This window comes from Paramisgurnus dabryanus, chromosome 1, assembly GCF_030506205.2.
Source record: "Paramisgurnus dabryanus chromosome 1, PD_genome_1.1, whole genome shotgun sequence".
NCBI lineage: Eukaryota > Metazoa > Chordata > Actinopteri > Cypriniformes > Cobitidae > Paramisgurnus > Paramisgurnus dabryanus.
The window spans coordinates 9,180,329-9,206,639 of NC_133337.1; the positions used below are offsets into that span (position 1 = coordinate 9,180,329).

General features: G+C 38.7%; 1 protein-coding gene across 5 annotated transcripts; it reads left to right on the forward strand.

Annotated features, from left to right (window-relative positions):
- The first annotated feature begins 433 nt into the window (after nucleotides 1-433).
- On the forward strand, nucleotides 434-24,309 carry mdfic (MyoD family inhibitor domain containing). 5 transcript variants are annotated; one of them, XM_065265638.2, is made up of 5 exons: nucleotides 434-693; nucleotides 953-1,116; nucleotides 2,614-2,751; nucleotides 14,901-15,182; nucleotides 21,205-24,309. In XM_065265638.2, exons 2-5 carry the CDS (start codon nucleotides 1,023-1,025, stop codon nucleotides 21,456-21,458), a joined length of 768 nt encoding a protein of 255 aa, XP_065121710.1. In that variant the 5' UTR covers nucleotides 434-693; nucleotides 953-1,022; the 3' UTR covers nucleotides 21,459-24,309. The 5 variants fall into 5 exon arrangements, with proteins under 5 accessions (XP_065121710.1, XP_065121711.1, XP_065121712.1 ...); XM_065265639.2 differs by having other exon boundaries at nucleotides 437-693; nucleotides 21,208-24,309; XM_065265640.2 differs by lacking the exon at nucleotides 434-693 and adding an exon at nucleotides 2,003-2,150 and having other exon boundaries at nucleotides 976-1,116.
- The last annotated feature ends 2,002 nt before the right edge of the window (nucleotides 24,310-26,311 follow it).

The following is a 26,311-nucleotide window of genomic DNA, read 5'->3' on the forward strand; positions in this document are numbered from 1 at the left end:
CAAAAATGAAAAGCACACATTTGATGGTAGCCATGGACAGTATTTCATTTTTGGGTGAACTATCACTTTAAGATGGACTTGGAGCTCTGTTAAAAATATAGGGTTCCTGTTTTATTGTTTGGCGGTCTCTGTCACTTCAGTTTCAGTTTTTCACACACTTCTTCTTCCCCTGAAGTCTTGACCTGCTTTGTGTCCCCAGTCATAATACAAAGATGAAATACAACATCATCAAAAAGCACAACATTTCCCAAATGTATGTGTTTTATATGTAGGGTGGCGCCCTAATTTTAATATGCGTGTAGGACAGACACAAGTTTTAAAGCAGTTGTCAGTGCGTCTAACCAAACACACAGAGATGCACAGAGAGACGGACAGCTGGTTTGCTCTGTCTGAATACAGCTGCTTGCCTGTGTTGATCTGGCGGGAACGCGCGCGCCCGCGGAATCCGGATGTGATGAAAAATGTTTCAGCTGAAACTTTCTCCAGGCGCGCGTGGGACGCCCGCTCACAGTCTCATTACTTTGTGAATATCTGACATGGCATTTTGAACAGTTTTTGCGAAGTTGGACACGTTTTACACGGTTTTCATCTTTGAAACACTAAAACGTAATAGTTTATTGCTAACGGGACGACGTTTTGCCTGGAGGAAGGATGCGAAGAAAAAATACGTCTGGGAGTTAACATGTTTGAAAGGTACTCAAACTCATCCCTTACCTGTATATGAAAAAGTTGTATTGTACGTTTTATGCGCGTTTTAACATGGTTTCGTTAGAGTTTGGACTTGTTAGAGGATTATAAACGACGAAAAACTTTCCATTCAGTTTAACGGTATTTCGCGAGATGACGTCACCTGCCAGCAGCGATTTACCTCTCTTGTGTGTTTACTTGTTACGCAATGACGTGTTTTACATTGAAAGTGTTGACAAAGCATTCGTGTATCGTTTTCTTGTAGGTTCAACGCTTGATTTGGTAGGGGACTGTTTTTTTCGGGTGTGTTTCGTATTTACACAGACGTCTGGCTCATGTCCTCGGAGACTATCTTACCTCCGGAGGGGCCTGAAGGGCCAAAAAAGCAGCTCCAAAATGAAACAAGCCCATTCTTGACAAACTCGCCAGGTAATCTTTCATTTCTCTTAAACACAGATTTACAGTATGATAATTGCATTGAAAAGATCACACGTTTATGACAATGATTTGTGTCTGGCATGCATTTTGGGCTATGATGTCGATTATTTAGCTCAGTAACATCTTTTAATGATACACATATTTGCAAATTACTAACAAAGCTACCTGTACGTTTATGGCTGGTAACTGCCTTGCATAAATAGCAACTTGCAAACAGATTCCCCATATGTATGTTGCGCCAGTAGGCATGATAATGTTTTCATTATTTCCCAATAAAGATTGAAGGAGCGCCTTGGTAACTATTAGCAGGAACCACTGCCAATTATAGTTTTTAATTAACTTTCTAGTTGCTTGTGAGATTATCACATGTAAAATAAGCTCACCCCTCCCCTCTTTTTTCTTAGGCACTGAACCGTTAACCATCCTATTTATACCAAGCATCATTATAGCACTGTCAAAAAATGGCAAAGTAGGACAAAGTAAGTAATCACAGGCTCCGGTGACAAATGGATTTTTGTAGGGCCTTCCGAGTCTTTCCGTGAAGTCTGGATTTCCCTCCCCAGGGACTGTGTATACTGAGAGAATAGACCAATTTATTTCAAAGTGTAATCACTAAATACAGCGATGCATCACAAGACAGCTGGTACTGTATGTGCACAGCGATTTGAAGAGTCATGGCCAGAATAAAGGGTTTCCATTCATCAGCCTCAGGACCAGATGAACTGATATCAATCCCTGTTTCTAAAGCGTCTGTATCGTATTGATCTTGTCCCATAATACGCTGTAACGAGCTGTAGACATAACTAAACACTGCAGGGTTGCCAAAAGTGAAAACATATTTTTCTGTTCGCTAAGTCACATGCTTTTTTCAATTCAGAGAGTTCTATATGACAGGAAGCATCCTTTGGCAATAGCCAAAAAGACTGCCCTTGCGCATATGTACAAGTGTGCGCACATGGAAGGCTACTACTCTACTTATGGGAGGAACGGCAGTTATGTAACACATAACATCAGCAGATTCAAAGGTTTGTGGGTGCAGAATGTATGTTGTTTCAATATCTACTTCTCTATAGGATCGGAGAACTTTAAGCATAAGGCTTCAAAAGGTTGCCTGTCTTTTTATATGCCTATCAGGCAGGTTTTGTTCCCATCCATTTTCCAATTTAGATGAATGCAGTCTTTATAGCCGTAAAAGCTTGGCAGGTATTGTGTGCCCGGGAGCAGAATCGACAAAATGAGATCCAGAGTTCTGGCCTAGGCCTACCTGATCCACCCACCCAGTTTTGCAACCGTTCACCAAAGGAATCTGTTTTATCTGGCAAATTAAAGTTGTTCTTGCTATACTTGATGCTGAGGCAAGCCAGCATGGACCTTAATGTTAGCTTTTTGAACGCTTGGATTCCTGAAAGCTTTTAGCAGAGCAATCTGAATATATGCTGAATTAATGCCATTTAGTGTTTTTATTTACTCATTCATTTGTTTGTCCAGAGAAATGCACCAGCTGCCCTGATGAATGCCCAGACACTACAGAAACATTACCATCTTCACTACACAAAGATCACACTTCAGAGGAACAAGGACACATGACAGAGGAGAACCACACCCATGATGGTGACCTTGTTCGAAGTAAGTGATGACAAATGTGTTAGTCATGTGATACATACAGCTATAATAATAACTGTGATCAAGTGTTATGATGGGTTTTTTTTAGGTTGAATGACCATTTTCAGGAAACAGAAACTGAACCTAGCACTCTAGCGGACAGTTTTTATCGTTAATAAATCAAGAGCATCTGGTTATAAATATTTTTGATTATCAGTCAGTGTGATGTGTATAAGATTGATTCTGTATAGAGCATTTACTTGTTACTTAGTTGTACTTTACCATAAGCTTCAAAGCAGTTTGTGATATTGAATGATCAGCTTTGATATCAACATTTGTCAGCATTTCTACAGTTCTGCACTATTGAAAACTGAAGCTTAAAATCTGGATTTTTACACTGTTTTCTGCAGATCGTAATTGATTTCAGACTTTTTATCTGTGTTTACTGCAGCGCTGATAGTCTTTGCCTTTGGGAGTAGAATATCTTTGTGATGATTTGAGATTATGATAATATGGAGGATTTTTACTGTGGCATGATAATGCTGTAGGTGCAGTGAAACTGTTTAGCATTTGTTTGAGTTTGTGTTGCATATGTGCGTTGAAAGTAAATGTATTACATTTGAATATTTAAAAATAAATAGCAATAATGTTACATTATTATTAACGTTTCACACAGTTGGTATGTTGCCAGGGTCTTGAAAGCTTTGTGAGGAAGGATATCCCATTGTGGTTTGGCCTTTGTTGGCCCGAATCTGGAAATCGCAGCTGAGAACGTTGAATATAGTGAAGATGTCTTGCCTGATAAAACATAGAGTTGCATCATATAAAGTTTTCTAGCTCTGTTCTTAAGGATTCGTGTAGTCTTGCATCTGATAACATCTTGGAGGTTGTTGCTCAGCTTGTGTGAATCGGGTTAGCTGAGTTGAACTAAACCGGGGACTGTCGTATGTAAATCAGGTCAGATGGACACGGAATCATGGAAAATCTGGCTCATCTCTGGGTCACTTGGAAATAATTAAGAAAACAAAGATTTGAAACAAAGGATGTGATTGGAAAAATTCTCACCACTTGTTTTTGGAGAGAAACAGTCTTGACACACCCGCTTCCCACAATCCCGTGGTATGGAAATGTAGCGGTCCGTGCAAGAAACCTGTTCCGTGCAGGATTTGGCTAAGGAAAGCCCCTCTATTTCTCTGTATTAATACTCTCTCTTTCTCTCTCTCTCTCTCTCTCTCTCTCTCTCTCTCTCTCTCTCTCTCTCCCTCTCTCTCAAGATGAAGACTTCACCTGTCATTTTACTAACATTTTACTTCCTGTTGTTTACTCTTTGACAATAGTTTTAGTCTTTGTAGCACCGTCTGTATTTAATTAAGTTTTCAGAACATGGAAAGAAAGAAGACTGTCTGACCTTTACAGAAACCAAAAATATCAAGCAGGGCTTGCCATGTTTATTTAGTAATGTTACTAGGAACAGACAACAGCTTCATCTGTTGCAGTATTGTTTGTTTTGACACAGTAACTCTGTAACAATAATACAATACTTGTTTTTATTAATGTTCCCTTTAATTTTGCTTTCTTTTCCTCAAATTTTACATTCTAACATACCAACATTTCAATGTATATAAATAATAGCAAATTTTTTTCACAATATTACATCAAAAGTTAACACTTCAATTTGTCAAATATATTGTATGTCTGTAATATTTTAAATCATATTTTAAAAGTATTGCAGTGTGTATTGTATCACAGATGCAGCTATTACATTTCTGAAGCCTTTTTAGGTTGCTTGTGTGCAGTTATGTAAAGACTGTAGTTATGCATAACATTGTGCTGGTGTATGGTGCTTTGAGCAAAATAACCTTTGGAGGTTAAAAAAAGACTGTTATTGCTTTACAGTCTGTGTATGGTTTACTATGAGTAAGATGCTGACTGAAGGGTTTTCAAACACTGCTAAAGGAATGGACAGCACAGAGCCATAAGCAAGTGCACTATTTGGATTGAAAAGTATGATGTGATATTTAAAACCCAGAGCAGTAAATTGATAGAAAGTCTGCTCAGCCAGCCACGGATGAAACAGCCTTGTTCAGCATTGACCGTTCTTAAGCACAGGTGCGTCCAGATTAAAATAATGTCTTCAAATAGTATAAATTCTTAAAATCCACATGCTCTTGTTGCTTTGTTTCATTTTAAGATGTGTTAACTGATTTATTGCTGTATGATTTTGTTATCTGGATTCCTTACATCTGTAGAGTTTCACATGTCGTAAGATCTGGGGAGTTTACCAACCTGTCTATGTTTGAGCATACCCAATGATGAAATTACTTATAAGGAACATTTTACCGCAGAATAACTTGGATGACAGTCATTTTTGTGATATTTATCATTTGTTTGGTGATGCGTCTGGAATTTTAGTATCTGGCTGCCAAGAGTTTTTGTTTCGTTTAGGACATTAGGTATTTGTTGGCAATGGACCAAGAAAGAAAGTTTTAAGGTTGGATAAACAACACTGCAAAAATGTTGTCATACAAAGTATTCAAGTATTTTTACTCAAGTACATTATTTCAAGTGTCTGTCATTTATAAGAGTGTTTTTCTTTTGAAAACCTTTACCTCACTACATTCCGATGCATCAGACATTAAAATCAAGTTGTTTTTTTAACCTTTATACTTATATACATTCAAATGTAGTACTATCTTTATGGTCCACATACAGTGCCCTTCGCACAATTTTGGTCATCGGAAGATTGGGCGTATACTATACACGCATTGCTGTTTTGAAACCCTGTATACATTGTATGCATAGGTTGCGTGACGCACATGCACTTACAGGAGAACGTAGTATGCAGCCCAGGAGATACATCACATTTTGTTGCAATGTGCATGTGTCGAACGTCTGTGTACACGTATGAGTCAAATAAACGATACTTTGCAAGGCTGTGCGTTCGACACAAATTTTGACAAAAACAGACTATACTCAGGGTTTCATATATGCTTTTATATAAGCTTTTACTTCAGTGAATGTATGCAAGTACTAGATTTGTAATGTAACTAATTAAGTATTAAAATATATTTAAAGTGAAATGTAGTGGAATAAGTATGATATTTTTGCTTCAAAGTAAAACCCCTTAATAAATAGCCGTTTCACCGACAGTTTTTGCAGCATCCCTCCTCCACCCCATCACCTCACTCTCAGCTAGTTTCATCTATCCTAGATAAAGAGGGGGGAGTACTCTGGGTTCGGACTTAAAATTCCTAGCTCCTCTGAGCCCTCCCCTCGGACAACACGGCAAATATTTTTTATATAATTCCTTATCGATTACATGTAAATACGAACTCGTGAAACACATTTCTTGGATGTCTGTTTTTATCATTAATTATTTAAATAAAAATATTGCAGTTTTACCCAGTAGGGCTGGGTATTGTGACCAATTTGCCGATTTGAGATGTGGTTTTCTGTGTGCACAGTTAGGATGTGCGCAAACGTTAAACCTCTCAAACAGTGTGTGAGTAGTGCATTAAGATCAAGTTTCGTGTCTTTCCTTGAATATTTCTGTCAGTAAACATTTGTGATGGTGGTTAACTGGGCACACATCATCGGACACAACTTAATGTCAAGCCCTGCTTCTTAAGCACGCAAATTAAGAATCGATTTGAGGAATTCGCTAATCGAAATTGTTAAATTCGATTAAAATATTTGGAGAATATATTTTATCTTCAACCTTATAGTTCAGTGTCTCTAGAAGAGCACATGGTGTACTTTCAGTGCATTTTACCTGCATCCTCTTGTAAAGAGTGCCTTTATTTTGATCCTTTTTGGCCGAAAGAGTTGATTGATTCAAGATGCTAATTTTTCAGACTACATGTTTTTCAGAAGCAAGAGCCCATTAGAACGGAGGAATTTTCAAGTGATTACTTAGCCGTGGGTCATGGAATCAAAACTGGAATAAATAGGGTGAAATGCTAGCGCAGGGGTTGATTAAAATGGCCATTGTGATTCTACCTCTGTGCTAATTATTTCCTCATTGTCTTGGTGTAGCTATATTTCATGTGGAAAAATTCCCAGCATTTCAATTAACATGCTCACAAGTGCCCAAGCACTTTTGGGACTCTGCAGAGCTCTGTTGAATGTATCTAAATGACCTCAGATAAGAGGTGACACACACTTCTGTGAGCTATAGTATTGGATTACCACAGCATTAGCATTTATGATTTTGATTGTTCATATTGACCATCAGCTCAGTGTTATTTCATTTGTAAAATGGGCATTATGGGAAACACCACTGCGATTTAAACTATACCAAGAGTATTATAGAAAACCAATGATTGGTGTCACTGGTGATTGGCATCTGTTAATGATATGTAGAGTTGAAGTTCTCACTTGCATTTTCAGAGATAAAAGGGTGCAAATGGATGATTCTCCCAAAGACTGATGATTCTTTTCAGGTCACAGTTCACTCCAAACTAAAATAAAATTGTAAATTGTATATTTTAAGTGAAATTTTTTAACATGAGTACATATAAAGTTATCAAATGCAAAACCCTCTGTGTATCTGATGTGTTTTCTTTTATTAGACTTAATGGATTCTGCCAACAAAGCAGTATTTCTGAATGGCCAAGATAAAGCAGATTTGAATCCGAAATATTTGATAAACTTAATGGTGAGGTTTCCCGGACAGGGCTTATCCTAGTCCCAGGCTAAAATGCATGTTTGAGCTGCTTTCATTTAAACACACCTAGTCCTGTTTCATTGTAATATATACCAGTGACATTGATTTTGTCTTAAGATGCACACCTGTAGTATTTTTTGTAATGTATGTTTGTAAAAACTTCTTAAATGACCTAATATAAATTAGGCCTAGTCCTGGATTAACCTAAACTCTGTCTGGGAAACCACTCCAATATCAATTAAATCATAGGTGGCGTTTAGTGGCTTTTGCATCTGTGCTTCACATATTCCCCGCATTCACATGCAGGCACAGTGGTTTATCATTCAGCAAACTTTTGTCCACAGTAATGAAAATTATGTTTTGTTGTGCCTTGCATTAAAGAGAATTTGTGGGTGGGAAAGTGGTTCTGTAACTGTGATAAAAGTAGTGTAACAATGCAAGTCAAGCCTATCTTTAAAAAACAATAAGCAAGAAACACACACATATTCATATTCATATATATACATTTGATACTGTAATAAAATGTGAGTACGAATGTATTCTTGACAGGTTCTTTGAGGTATGCCGTATTATGTTGACGCGTCTTCGCAACTCAGCGAAGACAGGGAGATTGTTTTCTCACCACAGTGACCCTCACCAGCATGCAGTGCAGAAAGCAGCCGCCTTCGGCAAAAAACACCTTAAATGAAAGTTGAGCAGGAGGGATTACTGGCCCTCTAACAGGGTTTTGGCTTCAACATTAAGGTTAAACCTCTATTCTATTACGGTGATCTCTGGTGATGTGCCCCCCGCCCCTGCCCTGCATGTTTGCAGGTTCACCGCACCTCTGGTAGGTCATTCCGGCAGGCCTCTGATCACTGGGGGGTGACCGGAGAGCCACCGACCGACTCTATTCAGACTGCACTCCCTGCCACAGCTAAAATCAATACGGCCATCTCCCGTTAAACAGCCTTTCAGAGAAAGACGAGCACCTCTGTCCTTTAGCCTGATTCCTGGGCTTAAGATCTTGATTGGCACCCCGAAGACAGAGTCCAGTGACCCACAGCTGTCACATTAGTGCAGTTAATGCTGAGATTGAAACTGAGCAAATAAAGGAACCTTGTCTATAGATATATTTTTTTTTATTAACTCTCCCAGCCGGCTGCAGTGGCCTCTAGAGTTCCCTGTTACCTCTGGCCTGGTTCTTTCTAGGCACAACCACACATTTTCAAATATAAATAGTTGGTGGGCTACCTGAATGATTAGCTATTTAAGTTGACTAAATGATTGTCCCTAGTTCTCAGTCACCTACCACTGCCTCTTATTGCATGCATCGCTCCTATTTCCAGTATTTCCTTTGCATGTGTTTTTTTTTTTTTTTTGGAGTTCGGTGGAATCTGTGAGTCACAAATATAACAGAACTAAATAAAACATCAGCAGCCTCACGTCTACGTTGCTGGGTTTTTGTTTGGAGCTGTCGGTAGGGAGGGTGGAGCACCGTTCAATGTATGAAGTCTGGCAGTTCCCTCAGGCTTGGTCTGAGTCACGTCATAATTGATCTTTCACGAAAATGTGGTAGCTGTGTAAAATGGCTAAATCTGTGCAAGATGTGTGTTTATAACTGCATCTGTAAAGAGCTTTGCATTTATTGCATTCTTCCGTTCCCACGCGATGGAAATGGATAGAAGGCACAGATGCTGATTGTCTGAATGTTGGTTCAAGTTTGAATCGAGGTTATTGGGGAAAAGTAGCACTGAAGGCCAAACTACGATCCTCACGTGCTGTTTTAGTTGGTTATGTAAGCGAAAATGCATAGTCTTTTTTATGTAGCTTGCCTGTTGCTTTAATATGAATGAACTGAAGTGGTACTTCTGTAGAGGTTTGAGGAGATTTGAAACCAAATACGCCAAATGCAGATTTGAAATGGAAGTTTAATTGATGAGAAGCTCAAACCTTTGCAATCTCTCTTCTTGTCTTTGAGTCGCCAGCTTCCTTATAAAACGTAATTAAGTAGAACAAGGTCCGAAGGGGTTATTTTTTCCACTTAATCAGCAGCCAAATTACTAAATTTGAAATTAGTAAATCCCAGACGCCTGGCTCGGCTCATCATTGTTACGCAGAGACGTAGTGAGAGAACAGGAGAGAGAGACAGGAAGATAGCGAATGATTGTGAAAGAGAGCGACTCTGGAATATTAAACGCCTTCTCAGGTGTCACAGCTCTACGGCAGGTTTCATTCCAACAGCCAAATTTAAATGATTGTCAGAAGGAATTAAAAGTGTACAGTAGCACAAAAAAGCTGAGTAATAGTGACTGCCTATTCATCTTCTGCTAGAAATGAGTTTAAAATAAGATATGAGCTACGGTGTCTCTCTGAAATTAGATATTGTAGGGCGCCAGCAAACCGGAGGAGGTGCTATAATGGAGTTAAAACAGCTATGGCATGTGACATTTGGGGCGGCTCCAAAGAACAGGGCAATTATCGTGATCAAGACACATACTATTTCTGACTATAAGAGTAGTCTTGTATAAGATACCTGTAAGTTGAAAAAATGAACTATAATATTTCTAAAAGCTGGTCCGAATAAGACATTTTTAGGAAAGATATGGGTGTGGTCCTTTCATTTTACACGTTCTCTGTGTTGTACATTTATAAAATTGGCCAAAAGTGGCTCTAGCATGTGAGATGGATTGTTTAAACCTGTCTCCATGCTTGGAAAATAAGACCTTGCCAAAAAGTTGGAAGGTCAGACCATAAACCTCCTTAACATCCTAAAGGATTTTTTCAAACAGAGCTCTTTTTAATAATATTCATTCTTTCTTTCCCGCCTCGTAACCAAATTCCCATGGTTTTGTTTCTATAAATACGAGTTTATAATTTCAAACGAGAGAGTATATTGCTTTGGATTGAAAGGTGCCAGATTGCCATAGGTGTTTGTTAGGAGAAATGCCACCCCGGGCTGTTTAGGGAGATTGTGGGAACTCTCCTGGTAGGTCAGTGCACATTTACAAATTAGCATTTCAATCAGAGAGACGGGCCCATGGAGCATTAAACAGGTATTTGTGTTGCATTCGTATTATACGCACCGAGCTAAACAAATTCTAATACAGAAATCATAGTGTGAGGATTATTTTTCAATCTTGTATTATTAATATTTTTCCAGGTGCTTCTTCCTTGAAACATTGAAAGATTTGGGTTGAATATTAACCTTCCCCTGAGTCAGTCATTCATAATAAAATCTAATTTATGTCTCAAATGGCCTATATTGTGAAAATTCACATATTTATTTAAAAGAGACACTAGATTGACCTTTTTAACTTTTCGTTTTTCCACATTCTTGACATCGACATGGTTGGAGTTTTTCACCAGCCAACACTTTTGTACCAGATAATGATTGTTAGCTATTAGAAAATGATGATAAGAAATTGATGGGGGCTGTTTAGCTGGATGACATGAGTTGACAAGTGAATTAATGTATGTTCCATTTGATGGGCGTCCTAATGGGGCACAGCAAACAGCTCCGCTCTTAGGATGAAATATTAAAAGGACCTGAGTTGCAAAAATACTGGGACCTACTTTTCTTTTTTCTGTTTTTTTTTCTCTTTACTTTTGTGTCTCCATAGAGAGCTCTGTAAATGAGAGAAGATTCTGCCCCATCTCACCTCCTCTCCAACACCTCCTGCTTGACCGAATTTTCACCGTCTTGTTTATGCCGCTCCACGCCATTGATGTTCATACATATTCGTTCTTGGGAGGTCTGCCACGCTCCGCTTCCACGTCTTTGGGGTACAATTTTGAATTCTTCCTGCGGAGCTATTTTCTGTGACACCGAGGCGAGGGGTGTTTATCCACAGTTTTACATAGAGAGCGTCGCCGTGGTGGCGCGGTGCCTCTCCCGGGTGTCCCTGCGCAGGGCGTCCGCCGAACGCGTGGTGACAAATGGCAATTATATTTGTGTGTTCTTCATGAATCCATCAAACACTGGCCTTTTAAAAATGCTCCCAGGATATTTGAGGCTGTCAGATCCAGGGGACCAAATTGGGATGCTGCTTAGACAGTCAAGAAGCACTCACCCCCTGTTTGCCTGTGATGTGTTTGACAGTGTGTAGAGGAATACCATGTATTATTCAACTACAAATGTACACTCTCAACAGTTGTTGATATGTTGGAAGCAGAGCGGTTAGAAGACCAATTTGGACGGTTTTCTTTCTTCCCTGCCTCCCTTACCAACCACTACATGGTATTTTAATGCGACCTGTCGGCCTGTATACGATCATGTTCTTGAGACAATGCTTGTTTTTATGGTTGGAGCACCCATTCAGTTTTTATCACCTATCATAGCTCGAGTTGAAGGCATCATGTATATTTCATTGAGGGGAATTTTTTTCTTTTGAGTAGCATTGGCCTTTGGCGTTTCGTTGGGCCCTTATGATCCTTTTAGATGACTGAAACTTTGTCTGTTGTGTTGTTCTGGTGTGATGAACTTCAAGATGACTTTTATTGGCTGGGTTGCTTCAAAGGTCTGTTGTTCGGAGTACATTGGGGCAGAAAGAAGTCCAGCCTGGTGGTTTAAGATCTTGACTGAAAATCAAAAGGTTGTAGGTTCAAAGGTGATTCATAAACCCTTGCCTTTGTCATTGTGCCCTTGTGTAAGATAACTTAACCCTGGTTTCTCAAGGTGGATTGTCCTTTCGCAGAAACATTAGCTAATGAATTGGTCAGTTATTAAAGCAGACATATCATGCTTTTAAATCTGTTCTTTTTACATATAAATCATCTATTTGTGGTCTATGTAAAGCGAAACTGCAATGCTTGGGTCTGAATTCCTCATTATTATAGCCCCACAGGCCCCCTTTCTACCCCTTTTCTGATGTGCATCTGAGAGCAACTCGTTTTGGTACTGTCTTTTTAAATGCACGTCATACCCTGCCCCCTCCCCAGGTTGCAGAGGTGACACTCGGTTAAACTCCACCCCGTTCGGCCATTTTTGTAGTTTTATAGCTGAGATACGATTATCTAGCTGCACAGAAACTTTTTATTTACTCGTTATTCACAAAATGTCAACAACGGAAGACTTGTCCATCCAGCCTTATATGTTCGCGCCAGAGTCGGAAACGGACTGAGAGGAAAATGAAGACGACGAACCTGCAGAACAACGTCTTCATATGGAGGTAACTTATCGCAATGGTCTGAGGCTGCAGCCTCCGGAGGTCGCATATCTAGGCTGCATACGTAATCAAGACGGTCTTATTTCAGAATATTAACAATTATAAAGTTTACTATTATTCTTAGTTAATCGTAAGTTGTTGTAATATGCTCATGACTTGCAAATGTGATGCTCAGTTAACTTAAACCAGGCTTGATGCCCAAAAGCGATCTCCGCAGGCTGCAGCCTTCGGAGTGAGAAACAGCACTGCTAAACCATGACCACCGTGTACTTTACTTTTTTACTTTAAGTTATAAACTGCTTACCGAAGTGCTCTGCTCGTCGTCTCCAAAGAAAGAAGTAATTGACCCCTCAATCAGACGAAGTCTATCGGCAAATCCTTCTTTATACTGGCGGAGATTGGTGAAGTAGTTATCCTTAAAGTGCCTCGGGCACACAAAAATGACTTTATCCACAGATGTGAGTACATTTCTTACGCTCTCGTAACTTCTGCATCCTTGAGCTTGGACTACAATATCGCAGCGAGAAATATAAAATGGCGGATTGCTCGTAGTGTTGGGCTGGAAGTCGATGTCTTTATTTAGCAGTTCCGCTGCAAATACTGTGACGTAATTGTTCAAAAAACGTAATAGATAATAGAAAAATCAGAACCGGTTGGAAAATATGACCAAAACAGAATATAAAGATATCAACAAAGCACCTGAAGAGACTAATTTCAACTTTTATGTACTTATAAACACTACAAATATACAACAAAATGCATTTAAAAACCAAGAAAGTGGATTTAGCATGATATGTCTCCTTTAAGGCTTTCAAACACGCCTTTTGTATATCAAACACATGAGGACATTGGAGCAGAAGGTAGTCCAGCTTGTGGTTTAAGATCTGGACTGGACTGTAAAAATTAACTAATAAATTGGTAAATTACAAAGCCTTCCAAAAATGCCTTTTTATAAATTAAACACTTGAGTTGTTTTGTACAAAAGGTAGATAACAGGGAGGTGGTTAAGGAAGATGACAGTGAAAGCCTTTTGTATGGGAGTTTGAGACATGATGGCTTGGTCTTTAAGTATGTGTTTTTTAACAGATAGTGTACCTCCTGCAATTGTATGTTGCTATTTTGTTTACAGGGGCAATCCTGTACCAACCTGTAAATAAATATCATCACTCAAAATTTGTGCTAAAAGCTTGTAATCATAGGGGAACCATTTTTAGTGCTATAAGGCAGCACCTGTGAAAACCCATCCGGGGGTTATATAGCACCACTATAGCACAAGATATGGTTCTATATAGCACAATATAGATCTACACAGGTACTACATATGTGCTATTTGGCACTTAAAATGGTTCCCCTATGATTATGAGCCAGTGAATCACTTTTAGTGCTATTTAGCACCGTTTGTTTTTACAGTGTGTTTCAAGATTAATACAATTTTTATTGATCTTCTATTTAATTTGATTATCTGAGAAAGATTTGTTTTATGTTAATACTCCTCTAAAAGTGACATGCTTGTCAAGTAACACACTGCAAGTTGTAAACACACACCCCGAGAGCAGTGGGCAGCTATCTCAGCGCCCGGGTAGCAATTAAGTTAAGGTGCCTTGCTCAAGGGCACCGCAGTCACAACCCTCTGGCCATGAGACTCAAACCGACAACTCTCGGGTTACAAGCCTGAATCTCTAACCACTAAGCTTAGGCTACAACTGCTCCTACACTACATCTGTTGTCTGTTTGGCTAGAGTGTATGTGCACATGGACGGCTGGCTGCTTTTTAATTGTGTTCCTGATTCTGGCAGTGTCTTCCCAGGGTAAACTGTTGTTCTAGAGAAGTGGGCTGGATTTCTCCTCTTGTAATTAATAATTACAGTCAGTGTGGACCTCCCTCCAAAATAAGAGAAAAAGTTATAAAAAAAAAGCAACTTTAGTGTGCATTACCACAAGCTGCTACCTTAGGGCACATAGGGCCAAAAGTAAAGCTGTTTTTATGCAGATTTACAGATATAAATGCAAGAATCAAAATATATAGTAAGTGCACAGAAGCAAGTAAAATATGAATAATTCACAGGAACCCAATGCACGAGTAGGTCAGGATTCCCAGCAGAACTGAATGCATGCCACTGTTACTTATTTAATAACAATATCACTGATGTTGCATCAGCCGCCCACACCATCATACGCATGTGACATGTATTAGAAATGCAAGTGTCGGTGCACCTTTATATTTGTTGTGCATTTGTTTAAAAATACATATAGGTACAGGCTTTACCATGTTACTAATGCTGTATATAAATGTGTGAAGTCTCTCCGGTGAAAACGGATGATTGCAATTTTAAAAAACACCTCTCTCTCTGTCTCTGTAGCTCAACCTCAGCCCCTACCCCAGCTTACAGCATCCCTGCCCCATGCCAGCGATGGAGAGGCTGCCAGGCAACAGAACGGCACGCACACAGGTCTGAGTAACGGCCACGGCACGCCCCGTGGGGTCACAGATACCCGCACCTCAGAGCCCAAGAGACACCCGTCGCCCGTCTCGCACCGCGTACAGAGGAAGATTCGCTCTAGCCTCTCGGTTAACAGCGACAGCAGCAGAAAGAGCAAAAACAGCTCGACGGGTTCTCACAAACCCGGCTCCACTCCAGAGGGTATGTGATATCAAACACCTACATACGCTTGTGCATTAACCCACCTCCTTTCCATTTAAAGACCGCATTTCCTTTATTTGTTATTCTCAACTCCCTGCCTTAATCTGTGCCATTATGTTCTCATTTCTGTGAATGCAATGCTTCGTGTCATCTATCAGACTCAACCTACATTGATCTCTCTATTTCTGTGGTGTTGTATTGTCTTGCAAATGGAAAGGAGAAACAGAAGGCCGGTTCTTAAAAAGCATCTTGCACATTGTCAGGTGTGATTGTAAGGAGAGGCCAGTAATGAAGGAGATCGCTGGTGCATTAGTAATGGTCACCAAGGTGTGACCTTTTAACAAGACTGTGGAGAGCAGGGGGTCTGCCATGTGTCAGCCCCACCTCAGCTGGAGCCTTCGCTCTCCTCCCTCACAGCGTCCTCTCATTAAGACTTGTTCTTCGGCTTCTCCGACCCGATCCTGCTTAGCAGTGGTGCTTTTCCAGGCTTACGTGCCGCCTTTTTTACTGTTAGATGTTCACTTACGCTTGCCTGATATCATCACCCTTTTGAATCAAGCACCTTAAGTCTTGCACCTGCTGAGTACTTCGGCTTCTCTGAAAGTGGTTTTATATGTTGAATCAGATGACATTTAGCCGAGTTGCTGATAATTTCTCTGGATTAGCGGCCGTACTGAGTCCAATAGATATTTAGGGTCGAGTAGAGTGTTAGGGTCCACTTTCTTAGAAAAGATATATGTATTTAGTCAACTGAAGACTTGATATATAGCCCAAACCTTTGTTTGTAGAGGCGTGAAAGTATGTGAACATTTTTCTTGATGATAAGTTTTAGCGCATAACTATTGCTGTAATAGCAAGGTAATGCGCAACTAGCAACCTACTGCAAAGTATGTGTAACACACGTTTCATCTCCCCACTGATTTAACAGAGAAGTGTGTCTATAAAGGCGTCATAGTTTTCACATCTTAATTGGAGGGTGGGGGTACATGAACACTTCAATAAGTCTGCTTCATTACTGCTTGGGTGTCTGTTATTTGTAGAAGTGTGTTCTGAATCAATATGTTCTCTCTCAAGTAGTAATTTCCCTCTGGAAAACAGCAAGCTGTTGTGTTTTAATGTTTACACGGATTACCATAATCTGTTTGCCTGTGAAATTAGCCTTTAAACAGCCTGGGAAGCTAAAGAATAAAGCTTTACAAGATCTCTGCTCAGGGGACTGTGATTCCCCGCGTTCTTGGCCACCATCACCGACTGCGATAACAGCAACCCCAGCAGAAAATCAACTAATTGAGAGATCTTTTGTTCTGCTGCGGGCAGGTTAAGGCCTTGAGTGATAGTGTGTTTGTGATCGTGTCATGTTGCAAGCACACACTCGTCTAAAATCTCTCAAATTCAATTAGGCTGTAGGATGCACGCGAAAGCTGGTGCCGTCATTAGCCATGCTCCATGATTCCATGCTTCAGCTTCCTGAGAAAGTTTACTGCACTCACTCATTAGCTGTGTCTCGTTTCGTCTCCTCCAGAGGTCGCATTCGAAGGCTGCATACGTCATAAGGCTGTCTAAATGACCTTACATGCATAAATGAGCAGGACTTGCTAAATGTTTTAATCCCTGGTAGAACTTCGCAGTTAGGCTACTTTTAAATGAAAATGGGTATAGCCTAAATAAAAAAGTACATTTAAAAATAATGTAGAATATTGATAAATCTTTGATTTTTTTTTTTTATAAATCCTTGAACTGTTGCTGCCCATCTCCACACACTGGATCTAATCACCATTTAATAGTGATTCAATGGGCCACAAGACTCACAGTTTGGATCATATAATGTTTTTCCAGTCACAGATTGGATAGTTTTTTGATCAGAGAAATAGAGGCTAATGTCACTTTAAAAGCTAGTTCTGCATGGAGTGACAAATCAGATTTCTTTCTCAGTTCATTATGTTCACTTCAAGACATTCATAATTGTTTTTACTAGAATACATGTCAAAATTGCTTTGTGTGTATGTGTCCGGTAAAGACACAAGAGAGTAGTGAATTTTGCATGCAAGTTGTCGGAAATGCTACTGTTTGTGTGTGAGCTTCTGAACGTAGCTTGCCAGTACAGAAATACTCAATCCATACCTCTGATGTTGGAGCTATATTTTGTCATAGCAATCCTTGACTCTGAGTGCGTTTACATGCACAGTCTTACGTCGATAACACGTGCGATCATGTAAACGTGTTAAATGGTTTTCTTTTATCGGGGAAAGCCCGTAAACGGCATAAGCAAAAAACGATCGGCAGAGGTAGTTTTTGGCTCATTACCCCAGTTTCGTGTAGCATGTAAACATCTTAACTGGCTTTCTCACAGTTTTGTTCATGTGCACATGTCTCCGCGTTTGAAAAATAAACGTCACATGCGCAAAGTAACGCAAAAAAGTCTCCGCTCAATTGAAGCAGTTGGCAGAGAAACTGCGAAAATAAAAGCTCATGTTACATTTCCAGGTTCTGCAAACACGACAAGAGATACAACAGTATAGTTAAAGGAACCCGCCCACATTTTGGGAATTGAGCTTATTTAGTGTATCCCCCAGAGTTAGATAAGTCCATACATACCTTTCTCATCTCTGTGCTAGACTTGCTGAGATAGTCTGTGAAACGGTGATAACCGGTGCTTCAGCCTCTCACCAGTTATATCACTTGCGCACCGCGACACTGTCTTTCACCCTTGTTTTGATATTTTCGTGTAATGAAATCATTTAGTTTCGTTAGAGAGAGCTAACACTTACAACTGAATGTGTCTGTTGTCTGAATTCAGCGGAGCTGGACGCGCGTCACGTCACAGAGAAGCAAGTGTCAGATTTCATTTATTTCTGTCAGAGTTTGCAAGGTGAGCTGACTGACCAGATGACGACAGAAGCTGCGTGCTTACTCGTTTTTGTTATAATATACATTTATGATGTTTAATATAAGCGAGATCGTTTTGTTGTTGTGTTTTTCATCAAGAAAAAATTAAACCCATCATTCAAGCAGCGCTTTTATGGAGAAGTAGCCGGTTGCTCTACTTGGGACTGGCGGGTTCTTTGAGAATTACCTGCGCACATTGACTTAAGCACTTAAGTAAACCAGCTGTTGCACTCCAATTGCACGCAAATTCATAGGCGATTTAACGCAGCTTACGCAAGTGCGTCATTTAAACAGTTGCGTAATTCAAAAGTGAAAGTAAAATGTGCACAACTGCATGCGCATTTATAAGCCCCTCCCACTCGGTGACACCGGGATCACCGAGTTTGTGACGCGCCGATTAACTGGTGGGAAAATTACGTCATCGCGGCAATCCTACTCTGTGCGTGCTGTAACCCTGTCTGACGCAGCCCCCACTAGCTTAGCTTAGCACAAAGACTGGAAGTGAATGGCTCCAGCTAGCAAACTGCTCCCAGTAAGTGACAAAATAACGTGAACATTTTCCTATTTTTGTGTTGTAATTTGTATAGTCACACCTTGTATGAGACACAGCCATCTTTTAACAGTATAAACACTGGGAACTATATTCTCAGAAGGCGAAGTATATAAGCACATTTTATTTCCAAATTACTGTAAAAGTAGTAATAATTTTCCTTTATTTAACTGGTGTGTTAGCACAACAACGCTCCAAATGTTTTGGCATTGCAACATGATGATACTTCTTTCCTTTTCTGTCTGTATGTCCTACAAAGGACGTCTCATTTAATTCTAGGTTGAGGACCCTCCATATATCACATCCTTTGCAACCTCTGCAAGATGTGAAGGATGCAGCCTTTTGAAAACGAGACATAGCTATTAGCAAATTATATTTAGCAAATTAGCCACACTCTGCATGATGAGATCTTTCTCTCTCTGTTTCTTTTTCCTGTCTTGCTGTTCACGTTTGGGCTCTAAAGCCGGCACGTTCGACCAAGGAACCAGTCAGTCTTTCTTCATCACCGTTTGCTGGCCTTTGACTCTTCCAGCTTGTTTTATGTCACGCAGTCTTCCTTTTTGATCTTAGCCTTTGGAGTTTTCCAGATGTCTCCAACTATTTCCTCTGAGGCACTGAGGATGTTTTTGGCCTCTACAAATCTGGGCATCCTCCACTTGAGCCAACATTAAACATGAACCTTCTCATTGGGTTGATGTCGGTTTTGCCGCTAAGATACGGCAGCCCGTCTTCTGTGTACATTACACAGACTCTCATTCTGTAAGATTCACACTAATCGCTGCTGATAAATTATACATCCAAGGGAATGTATTATGTACTGTAGCTGTTTCTCGAAAGAAATTATTAGTTACAAAAAGAAAAACAGAATTAAAGAGAAACTGAATGAAGGAATTGGAGTGGACAAGTTTAATTTTAAGTAATTGTTTAATCTAATGCATAGTAAGTTGCTGTAATGAAGCAAACAGTAAGTGACATGAACAAAATGTGATGTGTAAACTCCATCTGTTTGACCTTTACAGAAAGCTGATGTTTTAAGCCTTTGGTGGGCCTGCATGCAAACTTGTTTCATGTTCAAAAACTGTCCAGGCTGCACAGCACCACTCCTGGTCAGCTCGACCGCCTACAAAAAAAATCACTTTGATCAAACAAACATGAACATCCAGTGGTCTTCAGGCCTCGTCCTTGCTCTATACCCCCCTTGCTAGAGCCCCAATCAAACCCAGTGTCTCTGACAGCTCACCACAGACTGATGAAAGCCATGCAAATTCATATTTTAGACTGATAACGATACACACCGCATTGCTGTGATTCCTCCAATGCCAGCGTTTCACAGCGGTTTGGGTTCTGCAGTTGATTAGAGGTCCGAGCGGCTTGTCCGGGCCGGTAGGGGTTCACGGTTATTCTCCGTGCTGATGTTTGTTTGTGTGGGAATGCTGTGTGTGATGCTTAGTGAAACTGCAATATTAATTTGGTGGAAGAGATGCTGTCATAGGCGCTTCATTTGTTATTGTTATATTTCGCTTTTTAGTTCACATCAAGTATACAAAGTCTGGTTTTGTTTTGGAAAGTTGCATTTGTATTTTGCAAACACTTTTCTGGGATTTATCAATGAGACTTTTGCTTAGGAAACTGATATTTAACTGTTGTTCTTTTTCCGCATTGGAAAACAGATCTGGATGCATTTATTCAGGAAATACCTCAACAGATATCTTCAGCAAAACTGTGTATCCATGTCATCTTAAACAACAGTAATTTAGCGTCGCACGTGGCGGCCCTGCAAGAGGGAGGTTAAATGTTAATCACAGATGAGAGAAGGACGGCGTTAACACGCCAATTTGCCGGCGCGAATTTTGGACGCTGTTAATCAGCTTTACGTGACCAACCCTGTGCTTTCGCATGATAATAACCCCATTATTCACAAAGCTACTAATCAACTCAAAAGTGGAATTCATTCCTTTTAAATTTCTCTGATTTCTCTTTTCTCTTGCCAATGCCATGCCGCCGTCTTTGCCTCCCACACACGAACCCTTATACACACGTAGACACAACTGTACGGTAACGGTGTAGACATGAAATCAGTTTTCTCTTGTCAGCCAATATGGTTGTAATGATAAGACAAACAGACATAAGATTTGATAGAATTTCACTTTTGCATGTGTGTGCTCTGTAATCTCTGTAACAGAAATCTATTATAATATTTTTTATTTAAGCTTTTCTTTTTACTTATTTTCAAGCCTGGCATGTTTAAGGCATTTTTGTCTAGAATTTTTTTTTATTAAATGTGAAGTGTGTAACTTATCTGCTACCAGATGTTGAACCTATATTATATTATAATAAATAATTAATTTATGAATATTTTAAAGAGAAATCATCTTTGAAACAAAAGACAATTAAGTTTCCAGAATGCTCATTTCTGATTGCCATTGCTTGGACCAATTTTTTATTTTTAGGAAATCAACCTATTGGCTTACTTAAGGTTTTAGGATTTATTTTAATACACTTCACCTTTAATATTTTTATAGAGTTTGTATGTTTATTAAATTGTTTTTGTTTTGTTTTGTTTCATCCGCTGCAATATTCTGAAAGCAGACTGCTGTGTCCACTGCATCCTGGCCTGTCTGTTTTGTGAGTTTCTCACTCTGTGCAATATGGTGGTGGCTCAGGCCTCTTGCGGCACCTGCACATCAGAAGCCTGCTGCTGCTGTTGCTGTGCGGACGACCTGGGAGACGACTGCAACTGTCCCTGCGACATGGACTGTGGCATTATGGACGCGTGCTGCGAGTCTTCCGACTGCCTGGAAATTTGCATGGAATGCTGCGGAATCTGTTTCCCTACATAAGAGGGAAGTGATGAACAGGACAGATGTGTGTGTTCGAATCACACTAGTGAACAATCTGTTCCCGAGCTCAACATGATCTTGGAAAGTTCATGAAAACTATACAAAGGACCAAAATATTTTTTGCATATTGTACTTATCCTTGTATAAAACTACATAGACCTTTGATGTTTAATGGGAAAGTTAATCTGAAAAATTTTGTCATCATTTACTTGTCATTAAATTAAATTGGTATAAATGCCTTCAGTTAAACTAAAAATAAAAATCTGAGGCAGAATGTCCGAGCAATTACTTTTCATAATAAGAAATAATATTGTGATTTTTTTTACTCCAAAGAAGCACTATAATAGCACTACAATAATGTGCTAAAAAGCTAAACTAAATTTTAATTGTTATTGATAGACAAAGTAGAGATGTTCATTTCAGTAAATTTTCCCGACCAACAAACGTAGCTTTGTTAACCGAACATTAACCTTTAACTGATTAGATTTTACAGTTGACGGTTGTCTGTGACCCGGTAAAAACAATACAAACATTTTATTTAATTTAAACGTACAAACAGCAGCAACAGATCAACAACAGAACCAGGATTCATACATTATCAAAGACCATATGCGATCAATCCAGAGGATTAATATCCAAAGAGTGCAGATTGTCTCTTTTTCATCTACTACAGTGGCCATTTCTTAGGCAGCACACATTTGAAAATGTTTTTCTTTTGCGTCTTTTTGTGTTTATGATCAGGTTCTTAGACAGAGGCGATCAACGAAGGTCTGGCCACTGATATGTGCAGATGCACGCGAGATGGACCGCATCCACCTTGCGCACACACGCGACTCCTTGCAGCTTCCAAACCATACTTAAGCACGGACACACATGCAGTACAAATTATTTCTCATACAAATTATTACCAGACCGTCAGGACAGCGCTGATTCATTTACAGGACATTAACAAATTAAGGATAGAAAGTGGCGAAATGTCTGTAGGCACGTGTTAATAGATTCTTACCTTTTGGTTAACGGTTAACCGGTCAATATGAGCATCCCTAAGATAAAGTTTCCTATTGGCTTTGATTTTAAAAATCACTTGCAACATGATGGTGAGTAAATGATGACATGTTTGAAATGTTTGGGTGAACCATTTTTTTAAATCAAGTATTCATTACTTTATACTTAATGCTTTATTGTCTTTTTGTAAAACTGTTCTAATTACAATTTTAATTTAGTTTTTATTTTTATGCAAGGGATTTTAACATCCCATTCTTTTTCTTTACCATCTCAATGTTAAAATGAAAAGCGAGCACACATCACCTGACTTGAGTTCGCTCACAAATCACTATGTTTTGAATGGAAACAACGCGTTTACACTGTCAGAAGTCAAGCCTTAAATGGGATATTATGTTTTTTTGAAAAACGTTAAATGACAGTCTTTATTTAAGCAGGGTCTGCTGTAGCTCATCTCATTTAAAGTCCCTAAGTTTGTTGTCCAATGACATAAGCGGTTAGCTTAGTGAGAAGTCTTTGATGTCACTCAAACTGGATAAACAAATCACTTAAAATTCTGATATAAAAATCAACTTGAACATTTTTATCGCAAAAAGAAGCGAGACGTGCACTAGTAAAAAATAAATAATTGACCAATCACCCTATTGATGTGGTCTTGAAGTTATTAGGTAATTGTGACCCCCCCCCAAATATCTTATAAAGATACCCAACACTGTAAAAAGTTACTTCAATTGGTAAATGAAGTCGTTTTTTTAAGTTTATCCAACTTTACTTTTTACAGTGTAGCAAAGCACATTTTTGCCTTATTTCTTAAGTGAATACTGGAAACACTTGCAAAGCTCCTTCTATTCTTGATTGTTAAATCATAAATTTGATATTGATTACCTTGCCTAAGGCCTTTTGTGAATTGTACAAACTTGACATTTATCTGCATTATGTAAGCTAATGTTAACATTATAATGTGTTTTTGTTTGTAGCGCTTTTGGTACGCTGTGTGTGCTTGTGACTTGTCTGAGTTAAAAAGTGCTTGTCACATACTTGACAAAATGCACCTCAGAACACAGTGTGACTGATCCAACCCATGCCATCACACTTTATAAACAGGTTTTAAACAAACTACTTGACCTCTGTAGACGTCTTACCTCTCCACAACCCTTTTTGACCTAGCTGGTCATTTTACACTGAAAATCCAAAGGAAATATGCAAAAGTATTTTTGACTAAAGACGTTTATTCAATTCAATTTTCAATTCAATTTTATTTATATAGCGCTTTTCACAATTGTTTATTGTTACTGTAAAAGCTTAAAAAGCGTTTTTAAATACTCGACTCAATTTTGACATTCATTTCTTGAATTACAGTAAAGAGCTTGAAAACATGCACAAACAAAATGCATTGTTGTAAAATCACGTCTCTTCCCCTTCTCAGAAAATAACAATCGTACCATTTAATTAAAACCAAAAAAATTACATGCATATTTAAACTCTCAAATCAAGATGTGTTTATCGGGAACTAATTGCAATTAAGACAACCAGACAAAACAGTAATAGTCTAAAGTAGTCCACAATAGCTCGATTAAAAAGGAAAGAAAGAAAATAAAGTGCATTTTCTCTATATGAAAAAATCAGGTTTCATAATTATAAAAGATTTTCAACAGAATGTGAATAGAGCTTTGCATATTTGTCTGTTTTGTTAATGCACACTGTAGTCAGCCCATCGTTTTATGTGTTTCCTCTCTGTACACAGTACATATTTTAAATGTCTTCTGTGTGTATGAAGCGTTGTGTGTTAATGGACCATCAGCATTGCCTTTCTTTTTATTTTTAAATAAAATGTTAAACTGAAGACAAAGACGTCTCCACCTGCTTGTAATGCTGAATTGTGTGATTATTCAATGAAAATCAGCTACACGCTTTTCTCAGGAAGACGCCCGTGGTCTGAATCTTTATCAGGTTCATGTCATGCATCAGTGGAGCTGGGCTGTTTCCTATCGAATTCAGGCAGGCGGTAATTGACTCACCTGTACAAGGTTCAGAAATGGATAATAATGTGTATCGTTAGCATCATAACCAGTGTATCAAATTGTGTCATCTCGAGAGAGATTTTAAAGGTTTGTGATCGTTTCAGGACAAGCTGAATTAGAGATTAGAGGAGTTGCACTGTCTGTTAAATTAGCTGAGGTGTATCTGCAGGCTTCTTGTGTTAGTAGTGATAGGTGGATGCGTTGGCCCAGCTGATTTATTTTCTGATATATGCCTGTTTTAAGATGTGTATCAAAAGCATCAGTTGGCTTCTAGAAAAATCATGGGTTAAAAAATTATGTTAAGAATAAATGTTAGTTAAAATTTGGATTACTTTAATAATTGATGTTTGTGGTTTTTGCATCTGTGTCATGTTGTCAACCATACTGTATAATACAATATGACGGAATTTTATTTACGGGATAATGTATGTAAAAAAATTCGGTAGAAATTGCAGCTGGGTTGCCGGTAATTTACCGTAGAAATTTATGTTTTTAACTGGCAACATTTTGTACAAAGTTAAATGAACATTAAACATTTACAAGTCTTTGTCTTTATAGAGTAAAACAAAAAAAAACAGCATCAAGCAAAACATTCTGGGAAACAAAATCTGTAGCAAAAAACAGAAAAAGGCTGATGATGACTTCTGGTTCCCAGAATGCTTTGCATGAGGCTGTTATTGTATAGTTTTATTCTGTAAAGATAAATACTTGTTCATATTTAAAATTGATTGAACTTTAAACAAATTCTTGCCAGTAAATTACATAAATGTAAATCTATGGTAAATTACCGGCAACCCAGCTGCAATAACATGAAAATTTCTACGGAATTTTTTTACAGTGTATGATGACCTCGTATATAACAAATTCTCAAGTTAAAATTTATTTTTTGACTCACCGCTCCTTTAACTGTAAATGTAAAATGTTGTGTAACTGTATCAGACACACCTGACTACCCTGGTGTGTGATGGATTTTTGTTTATTTATCTAGGAGTGTGTAAAATTAGCTTTACAGGGATAGTTCACCCAAAAAATGAAAACTCTTACATGTCTTTGTTCTGATTAACAAAAAGTATACTGTAAAAAAATTCAGTAGAAATGACAATGTTATTGCAGCTGGGTTGCCGGTAATTTACCGTAGATTTAAAATTATGTTATTTACTGACAAGAGTTTGTTCAAAGTTAAATAGATGTTTAATATTAACAAGTCTGTGTCTTTACAGAATAAAACTATACAATAACAGCTTCATGCAAAGCATTCTGGGAACCAGAAATCATCATCAACCTTTTTCTGTTTTTTGCTTCAGATTTTGTTTCCCAAAATGTTTTGCTTGATGCTGTTTTTTTAGTTTTACTCTGTAAAGACAAAGACTTGTTAATGTTTAATGTTCATTTAACTTTGAACAGAATGTTGCCAGTAAATAACGTAAATTTAAATCTACGGTAAGTTACCGGCAACTCAGCTGCAATTTCTACAGATTTTTTTTACAGTGCAGCCGATTGTTATCGCAGAAATAGGCCCTGACAGATTAGTGTGATGATGTATCACACTGAAGGGGTTTATTTCGCAATAAAAACCATATGCCTGTACATTATTCGGCTTTTTACACAGCTATTTACCTAATAGGTAAAGTAAGGAATAGAGATAGACTAATATATTGGCCGACCAATATATCGGGCCGATATTTGCGAGTTTTATGTGTATCGGCATCGGCCAATATGCGGCGGCCGTGTTCGCCGTTTTTTTCCGCCATTAGTTACAGAGTGCTTGAAACCGCAAGCGATTGCACGTCATGTGACTAAAAACAACCAACTTTTCCATGACAACATCGA